The 10,498-nt window shown below is 38.9% G+C and overlaps 1 protein-coding gene across 1 annotated transcript; it reads left to right on the top strand.

Moving 5' to 3' along the window:
• The first annotated feature begins 3,339 nt into the window (after positions 1–3,339).
• Positions 3,340–5,605, top strand: LOC102718528. The gene is made up of 2 exons (XM_006650121.3): positions 3,340–3,512; positions 4,300–5,605. The coding sequence occupies exon 2, from the start codon at positions 4,347–4,349 to the stop codon at positions 5,241–5,243; it is 897 nt and encodes a 298-aa protein (XP_006650184.2). The 5' UTR covers positions 3,340–3,512; positions 4,300–4,346; the 3' UTR covers positions 5,244–5,605.
• The last annotated feature ends 4,893 nt before the right edge of the window (positions 5,606–10,498 follow it).

The following is a 10,498-nucleotide window of genomic DNA, read 5'->3' as shown; positions in this document are numbered from 1 at the left end:
TAAACTCGTTGTAGGCCAATTTCTTGCTGTGAATGCAAGCTCAGATGGAAGGAAAAAATGAGGGAAGAGAAAAAGAACACATGAACATGATAAGTTGGTAACATACTTTTTTGAGCCGAGCGTAAAATTTGAAAGCAGAAATGGTGCAATGTTTTTCCAAACTTGTTCAGGATTAGAAAGACAGGAAAGCTGGATGGCAAACAAGAACAAGGAATTTAGGTCATCTGAAGAAGAGAGAACATGTGTCGTGGTAGGACATCACGTCGGTTTCATTGTCTGAGGTTGATCCATAATGTTGGTGTATTGACTGACGACCTCGCCTCTATTGTTGGTGCTGGCAGTGCCACCCAAGTTGTTCATCAGGGTTTCAGTGAAATAGGTCTTCTACCATAATTAATCTGAATCATTTATTTTTTCTAATTTAATATGTGGTAGATCAGATCTATTTATACTATAAAAAACTAGTAGTAGTAGATTCTTTTTTACTTATAGTAGAACTTTAAATCAATAGTCAATATTCTGGTATTGATATGTAATACTGATAACAGATAGTTTTCCAATAAGAAATTCATTCAGCCATTCAGAGGTACTATAATCAAGAACAAAGGAACCCACTGAACTTCAGGTCGAATTCTCAGCTGATTTTTTTTTCTCCCCTAGAATTAAGAGGAAAAAAAAAGTGTTTGGTTGGAGTTTGGAGGGTGTCAAGGGACAGAGTGATACGGCACTGTTATTACTTGGCTCCTCCTGGATCAAGATGGACGGACCACAATGCCAGGGCAAATCAACTGGGGTCAGTCAGGGTGTATTCCTATATTGTAACACAATTATTATTATTATTATTATTACTTTCTCCGTTTCTAAATATTTGATGCCGTTGACTTTACTTTTTTATATATGTTTGACCATTCGTCTTATTCAATTTTTTTAAAAAAATATGTAAAGCTCTATATATACGCATAAAAGTATACTTAACAATAAATGAAATGATATAAAAATAATTAATAATTTTGAATTTTTGGTCAAACTTGCATAAAAAAGTCAATGAATTTAAATATTTAGGGATGAAGATAGTATCATTATTATTATGTGCACGTAAACAAGGTTCCGCGGCGCCAACAGGGACGGCGGCAAACCGGCGGTCTCATCATCTTGCCAGCCAACTTGGTGTGTTATCCAAATGCTGCTACTAGAGATGGCATCTGGAGCATCAAAATCAGCTATACTCACCGCACTCGTAACAACTGGATTACCAAGTTCTGCGCCCTAGTCTTTTAACTTATATTTATACTTATAAGCCAAAATTTAATATTTAATATTTAATTTAGAATTGATTTAAAGGTTTTTATTATATTTTGTTTTTCAGCTTTAACTTTTAGATCGCTAAAAAGACAGATATAAAAATTTTATTTATAAATTATTTTTTATTTACAAATATGTTGGTTGGATTTCTTCTCGAGAAAAAAAAACTCAAACTATCAGAAGTCTCCACCTGCATTGTATATGGCCTTGTTTCCCAAAATATTTTTTCAAAAACATCACATCGAATTTTTGGACACCTAAATAAAGCACTAAACATAGATAAACTAAAAAACTAATTGCACAGTTATGGAAGAAATCTTGAGACGAATCTTTTAAGCCTAATTAGCACATAATTAGCCATAAGTGCTACAATAACCAACATGTGCTAATGATGGATTAATTAGGCTCAAAAGATTCGTCTCGCGGTTTCTAGGCTAGCCGTGAAATTCGTTTTTTCATTTGTGTCCGAAAACCCCTTCCGATATCCGATCAAACATTTGACGTGACAATTCTCCCAAAAATTTTCTCAATCTAAACACCCTCTCAGTCTCTCCAGTGACCTCGAGTTACAGCTGCTGCTGTTCCTGAATCCTGACTCGAGGATAGTGCAGTTCGTGTTGCTGGAAGGGGATTGATAAGGTAACAACAAATACTACCTCTCTGCAGCTTGTCCTCTGCACACAGTCTTGCGTTTTGCTTATTTCCGCTATGTGAATTTGTGATATTTTACATCGTAAGAGCTCAAGAAATGAGTAGAGAGCGCATCCCTTTGGAAGTTTTAGATCGTGTCCATTCCAATCCACTGTTAATTTGTGTTCAAAACACATGACAAAGCAACATGCAATGAACGAAGGCTATCCTCCAATGTACGCATTACTTAGGGTGAGTTTGAAAGTTAGTGTGGCAGAAGAATAAGATAATCACGTACGACGAGTTATCTTGTTAAGTTAACGATAAACTAAAAGTTAGGTATTTTAAACTTAAAAATGGTTTGCTAAAATAACTTTTAGATAAAAATATTAAGTAAACCCACCGTCGTTTAGCTGTTTACAAAACATATTCTTCTTCCTCAGTACCAGCAAGTAGTATTAGGTGGGTGATGGTTTGACTTTTTTTAAGAGAGAAAGCAAAACAGTATATTTAAAAACAAAAAATAATTTATGAATAAAAAGTTATATATATATATATATATATATATATATTCTTAGTGATTTAAAAATAAACTACTACCTATAATCAACTCAAAATCTAAAATTATGACCTATAATCAACTCAAAATCTAAAATTAAAAATTTTAATATTAACTTATAAACTAGACAAGGGCGTTAACGTGCAAGGTGACTGGCTACCTAGGGGCACGAAATTGTGAGGTGTCAACCGGAAACAAAAGTACAGTTTAACCAAAAATATTAGTCAAAATATGACAGAAGCCCCCCCATAACGAAAAATAGGATACTAATAAGGTCGAAATATACCACCCAAATCGTGGAAGAAGATGAACCCCGGTGATATGCCCGTCAATCCATATCACGTTTGTTCGCTTCTACTAGTCGTTTTTATTTTCTTGTCCTCCTTATCCGCAACCCTTTCCCTTGTGTTTCAACTCTCTCCAGATGGCCGTGATTGCAACTCCGCGTCGCGACAACACAGGTACCGTGCCAGGCTGCTACAGGCACCGGCGCCAACAGAGATGCCACGAAACCGCTCCCTTTTTTTTTTCTTTTCATCGCTTTCGTGTTTGTTTGTCAGATAACACTGGAGCAGTAATACAACAATCAATAGTCAGTGTCTAGTATAAAATATTATTTATGTTTATCATCTGCTAACAGTAAAAATATTAATTATAAAAAATTTTAAATAAAATGAAAGCTGAAAAATAAACTTAATAAGAGGCGGAAGCAGTACTACTCTAGTAGTACCTTACTAATATAATACAGTACTAATATTAATCCTTGTTAAGACGGTGAAAATAATGATACGTGCAGCAGGGTTTTTATTCTGTTCACTAATAGTATAAGTGGGAGCCTCTATCTTATCTCCACTCTTCAGATTTCTTCTGACTACTCTCTCTCTCTCTCTCTCTCTCTCTCTCTCTCTCAGTCTCCTCCTCCATTCACCTCATCATCTTCCTCCTTTTCACTCTCCCTCTTCTATCTGCCGCGGCGCCGCCGCCGGTCACAGTTGCTATTTTGATCCCTGCGTATTCATCGGTATGTCTATGTGTTCTTTCTTTCTTTCTTTCTTTGTGAAGGCTTGGTTTTTGCCGTTGTCAATTGCGATGATCCGGGTCTGTGTTTCCCATCGCCAAATCGATAGTCTGTTCTTTGGTCGGCTTTCTGTCAGGGGCAAACTCTTCAGGCTTGGATCTGATTATCAGATTTCGTCTCCATAGATAGATCAGGGTTGATGTTGGGGGATCGAGTTTATTCATGTGTTTATGTTCATCTTCAAGTGAGATTAAGAAGAAAAGAGAGTAGGAGTAAATTAATGTTGATTTGCTTAATCAATTGTTTTCTTGTCCTAGAAAAGATGAGGTGTGATGCTGGGAGATAATAATGTTTGCGGCATAATCGCGGGCCTGTCACAATCATCCATTCAGGATAAAGCGCTTATCCAACCACACCATGGCATGGCACCTAACTAGAAGAATCTTCTTGCGTCTGACTCACTTAGTCACTTGCCCCTTGCGAGCTGCTCACTCTAAGTTGCTCAGATGTTGAGATCAAACTTTGCTTCGTATGATTAGTCAATACTGTTTTTTAATGAGTTGAGGTAGAATAGAAAATAATAAGTTAATAAAACGTTCATAACAACAAAACCTCATCTTTGATTGCTCAATAATTTTCATATCTGAATTCTGAAAACTACAATTCAGTTTGAAAGTATTCATTGGTTGATGTGCCAAGATTGCTCATTTTTCCATCAGACAATTATACTTGTTGATGTTGTTGTCAAAAGGTCACTGAATGTTGCTGTTATCTGTATCTCTATGAACAGAGCTCATCATCAGACTGAGAAAAGAGGGGAATTTGATTGATTATTATATGGCCCTAAAGGCTCTGCAAGTTCCATCTAGCTTTGCAAGGCCGATCAACCGCAGCTCCATCGGCTGTTGCTCGTCGCGGCGTTCCCTGCGGCCAAAGATTGCATCTGGAGGGCTCGCCGCAAGAATCGCCGGAGAGAGCAGCAGCAGCTCGCCGGCGGTGGAATGCCGGGCGGGGTCCAACCTGCACGGGTGCGTGGACGAGGGCGCCGTGGGGTCGAGGCAGGAGCAGGCGGCGGAGATCCCCATCGTGCTGTTCCCGGCGGTCGTCTTCCCCGGCGCGACGGTGCAGCTGCAGGCGTTCGAGTTCAGGTACCGCATCATGGTGCACACGCTGCTGGAGGAGGGGCTCACCAGGTTCGGCGTCGTCTACTCCGGCGGCGGAGGGGACGGGGTGGCGGCCGGCGAGGTTGGGTGCGTCGCCCACGTGGTGGAGTGCGAGCGGCTCGTGGACGGCCGGTTCTTCCTCACCTGCGTCGGCGGCGACCGGTTCCGCGTCGTGGGGGCCGTCAGGACGAAGCCGTACGTTGTCGCGAGGATCCAACCCCTGACCGACGCGCTCAGCGGCGGCGGCGGCGACATGCTCCGCCGCCTCGCGGAGGGAGTGGAGGAGCACCTCAGGAACGTGGCGATGCTGTCGGACAAGCTCGGCTGGAGCCGGCCGCTACGCACGACGTCGCGCTCGTCGTCCTCGCCCTCCTCCCCGGCGTCGCTGTCGTTCGCGGTGGCGAGGGAGCTGGTGGAGGACCGGCAGGAGCAGCAGGCGCTGCTCCGGCTGGACGACGCGGCGGCGCGGCTGGCGCGGGAGGGGAGGTACCTGGAGCGGCGGAGCAGGTACCTCGCCGCCGTTGCGGCGATCAAGGACGCCCTCGCCCACCTCTACTGCAACGACAAGTAGAAGACGCACGCGCGAGTCATCTTTAATTAAATGAGTAATTAATCAAGTATTTTAGCAGAGTAATAAACGGCCACTGGTGAGGACTCCCATGGCCATCCACATAGGTTTCTTGGGTTTTGGCTTCAGAAATTCAGAGTTCCACTGTAAATAGTAGTATTTTGTAGATTCATGGTCATCGATGCTGTTTTGCTTCTCTTTTGGGTGTGAAACTTTGCATTTGAGTAGATAGATGTATGTATATATATCTGGAGTTTGCCAATGTACAGAAGGATATGGATGTAGCATCTTGCAAGATATCCCAGAGGCTAAATAATAGTCTACAATTCTGTGACAACAAAAAATTCAGAATGACAACGGCTAATGTGAAGAAAATGACAATCTTATTTTCTCATTTATAAGTCAAAATTTAAACTTTTAACTTTAAATTTAGAGGTGGTTGTAGAATTTATAAGTTAAAATTTAAACTTTTAACCTTAAATTTAGAGCTGTAGTTTATTTTTTAGTCCTAGCTTATCGCTAAGAATACGGATATAAAAATTATTTTTTATTTATAAATACGCCGTTTACAATCAACTATTCACCCTGGATGTCTATGATAGGCAGTAAGATCTGCATTTCAAAGATAAATGCGATATGTATGCTTAAGGATCTGCAAATCTGTTGCCACAATGTTTTGCTGTAATTTCTCTGACGTTTCTGTTTTTTTTTCCTGTTTTGCAGCAGAGAAAAACACCTGAGGCCTTGTAGAGCAAAGAAGCCCTAAAATCCGGGCTAAATGAACTGAAATGGAACAAAGCCCATGCTAGAGATGCAATAACGGCCTGGGCTGCAGAAGGCCGGGCCGTACTCTCCATGTTTCCTCCATGGACCCCTCTCTGTCCTCTAGGGCTTGTGTTTCTCTTCTGTTTTACAGTGGCTGTCCTGCTTATTTGGGACTTTAGCAGCTCACCATCATCAGTTGATTGAGCTTGGAACTTGGTAGGTTGTGTCACTAAAACAAATTCCCTAGCTAATCAGCCTAGACATCCTTATGGGCAAAAAAAAAAATCTAACCAGCTCTACACAGTGGCGAACCTACGACAAAAATTACCGGGGTTCTATACGTATCATTACACATATAATATTTTTATTTTTAACTAATAATATGATTAATATAGACTAAAAAAATTAAATATTAGAATTATATCCGGGTTACTGTGACCCCGGGTAGATGTACATAGGAACGCCACTGGCTCTACATGTCCATCTTTTCACTTCTGCTTATGTTTATAAGCTAAAATTTTAATTTTTAATTTGAAGTTGATTTTGGGTACAATCACCCCTACTGTTGGGGGGTTTCACATATTAGCTATTGTGCATTTATGCTCCTATCCATCGACAAGGATTGCCATGTGGATACGTTTTCATTTTCTTTTTACATAATAGGTAATCTTCAACACAAGTTACACCCGTGCATATTGCTTCAGTTCAGAGATGTAAACTGTAAGGAAAAACTTCCTGGCAATACCGATATTGTATCGAAAACTAATATTTTTCTCTGACCATTTTCGTTTTTAATTTTTAGGTTTTTTGAAAACTGTCGATGTCATATTGAAGTTATCACTAAATAGTTAAATTCATCAATATGAAAATTTTCAAACTGTTTCCATAGAAATAATTTAAGATAAAGTTACCATTTCTGACTGCTTACATCCCTATTTTAGTTCCTATTAAAGGGTTCCTTCTGAATGCAATAATTTACAATATTTAAATCAACTCCTTCAAAAAGTCAAATCGAGGTATGGAAAATTTTGGGTCTTTTATCCGGGATATAACGAGTTCTATGCTGAACCCTCCAGACATCTTCTTTCGGAGATGTGGAGGGTAGGTTGAACACATGGTAGGAACTGGTCATGAGAAAAAGAAAAAGAGAAACCAAATTGGTACCACCAGAGTTAATTTGGAATTTGGACTGAAACATGAATTCAGCAAAGGATAGTAGCCTTTAAGCACTACCTTGTCATGCCAATTTCTTAATTAGTTATTTTGCTTGCGCACACCTGCAAGCAAAGTAGGAGTAAGTATGATTAAGCTATTGGAGAGCCTATCTTGGTTAGGACAATGACACGGGGAATTAGATGCCTTGCCGAAAATGACGTCTGTTGATGTTTCTGTCGATGCTTCATCGGCAGCTGCCCCACAAATGCTGACCAAAACATCAAGTTGAAAAACTGAAAACCAGGTACGATTCAAGAGGACATGATTGGCTGTTTGGTTAATCATTTGACAAAACCACTCCGCTAATTAGTTGCCAGCTACAGGATTGCTTGCCAGTTTGGACTGCAGGAAGAAAGCTGGTTAAACATTTGTTACTGCTCCAAGATTGTCGTCAGCTCATATGCAGACTGATCACTTTGCTGAATTAGTCTGACTTTTGAATTTTCACAAGAAAATATATCATCGTTCACCTCTTCTCCTGAGTTATGGTTTTCTGTCCACTTTCTTTGGCCGCCGACCGCAGCAATCCTTTCGATGTCAGCTGATGTTTCTCATCAACAATAGAGGAACAATTTTTTTTTTCTTTTTGCTCTGCTGATCTCTGCAGACACACTCAGAAAAGAAATGCACATCATATTTTCTATGGGGGTTACCTGCAAACTCCGTACTTCGTTGATGCCACTCCATGTTGAATTGTTCCAACAAATTGAATCATATGTTCAGTGAGAAAACATCAAACTATATTAGTACTAGTTTAGTTGTCCACCTTACAATCTTGCTCATCAAGCCTGTAATTGTTTTTGTTCCATTCCACCAGTAAAACCTTGCGTGTTTTCTCTCTGTACTACTTTATGCTAAGACCTGTACTACCCATGGCTCGAACACATTACATGCCATTGATTACGACAAAAAAAACGCAGCAATTTGCAGGGTCTGATCAATAAGAATTTGATCGAGTGATGAAGAGGGAAAGTACCAACATGTCTTTCCTCTTTCAGATACTACATGTGGAGTGGACTAATAGATAAAAATATTTGCACACATCTGCATCACAAAACGTCAGAACATAAGGTGTGCAGTGTGTGTGCTGGTCTGAAACCAAATTCCATATTTAATGTCCCATAATAACTGCATTTCTAGAATTTAAATGTGCCTTACAAAGACTGTATTTGTGAAGAACTAGTTGTTCCATCAATTACCTCATTTTTAAATCTCTATCCATTTTATCCATACATATCTTTCATTCCACACAATCTTCTTATTTAATAAAGGGCATTAAGTTATTTTTTCTTGTAATTAAGGCCCCGTTTAGTTCTAAAAAAATTTTAGAAGAGATGTCACATCAGCGTGTGGTCACATATTTGAATTATTAAATGTAGTCTAATTACAAAACAAATTTTAGATTCCACCTGGACACCGCAAGACAAATCTTTTGACTCTAATTAATCCGTCATTAGCACATGTTGGTTACTGTAGCACTTATGACTAATCATGCACTAATTAGGTTCAAAAGATTCATCTTACGATTTCCCCATAACTATGTAATTAGTTTTAATTTTTTATCTATATTTAATGTTCTATTTAGATGTTTAAAGATTCGATGTGATGTTTTGAGAACTAAACAGGACATAATTGACCCAACAGCGCTAGAAATACATTTATATTGGGACGGGAAAATTAATGGGAAGGCACAAGGGATTTCATCGGGGTATATTCCTGCCTTGCTACGTCACCGAAAGAATCTCCACTAGTTTAGCACTGATGCTTACTCTGGGCTCATGTCTTATGTGCCAACCTCCAATTTGTCCAACGCAACATGGGTGCTCGAATATATCTGTGGTTTTTCAGAGTTTGTGTTTCAATTTGGAATTCATAATAATGATAATGTGGTGCTAGTTTTGTTCCTTTTTACTTGACGTTTTTGCGTTTTTTTGCTGTTTTCAAGATGTGTCTGTAGCTATTACTTTTCATAACTTTACATTAAAATAGAACAATGAATTGTAGTATTATGAAATTTTTTTTGATAAACATAATTATTGAAACATATTAATGGCCAAACTTTTAAAAAATTTAGTGGCCTGAGATTCTAGAGCGTCAAATAGAAAAAGGAGGTACTATCCTGCCAAGGTACCAAGAAAAGATTATTGTGCAAGGCAGTAACTGTCTCTGCTTTAATTGAATCGTGTGATGTTGTCTCAATGCTTAAGATATAGACATGGTTGCGTTTTGTTTAATCGTAGATCAAAGGAGCCATGATTGCGTCTAAGTTCGTTCATTACAAGTCACCTTATCATGCACTGTTCGATGATAGCTTGCGCTCTTACCACAGCTTACATTGTTTTTCCCTAGTATTTGGAATTTGGATTGTTCAAACTCTCATCTCAGTATGAGCATGGCAAAGTAGCAAGAAGGTTTGAAAGAAACAGAAGATGATGAAGTATACTGAAACAATATATAGTAACCTTTTTCCCTAGTATTTGGAATTTAGATTGTTAGAAATCTCATCAAAGTATGAAGCAATCATCATATACTGAAACAATAGATAGTAAGCTGCATGAAGACTGAATAGTATGTAGTGTTACCGAAACGATCAGAAGTCACTAGTCAAAGAGATATCACTGTCTCTAGCTAATTAACCACAGGGTGTTATACTTTTTGGTATTTGCAGTCTAAGAACTGCCCACTAGTTTGTAAAAAACCTAATGCTAAATGTACTCCATGATGTACAAGTGCCAGAATCTAATTAGATTTACAGAACCTTATTCAAATCATAAAACGAGCTCCAAGAAATCGTTTCTTTGTGTACTACTTGCATCAACAAACTGTATATATAAGCAGTAGCATACTGAAATGCAAAACAGGTCAATAACTAGCATAGTGGAGGCGCTGATTAATTGGTAACACAATGAAATGATTACTGATAGGTGAGCCACCATTAATTAGAAGAGATTAGAAAGAAATGAAACCACTGAAAGCTACAGAAGAATTAACAACCTGTTTCAGTACAGTACTCCCAATAATTCTCATCTTCTGAACTTACAAAGCAATTCCTGCAACTGTTTACCTCACCAGTCATTGGATGTGACTCTATCTGGCAAGTTATTTGGAAATTGGCATCTGTAGGCTTTTTTTTAAAAAAAATAGTTGGATAGGCTGAGAAAGACAAACATCAGTGAGTAAATTTGTGCTGATGATAGGAGGAGAATTGGACTCATGCCTAGGGATAGAACTTCTGGCTTGGAGTCTTAGTCATCATTATATTGTTTCTTCCGAAGTGC

The sequence above is a fragment of the Oryza brachyantha genome, chromosome 3, assembly GCF_000231095.2.
Source record: "Oryza brachyantha chromosome 3, ObraRS2, whole genome shotgun sequence".
In the NCBI taxonomy this organism is placed as follows: Eukaryota; Viridiplantae; Streptophyta; class Magnoliopsida; order Poales; family Poaceae; genus Oryza; species Oryza brachyantha.
This window is presented reverse-complemented; position numbering and strand designations above follow the sequence as displayed.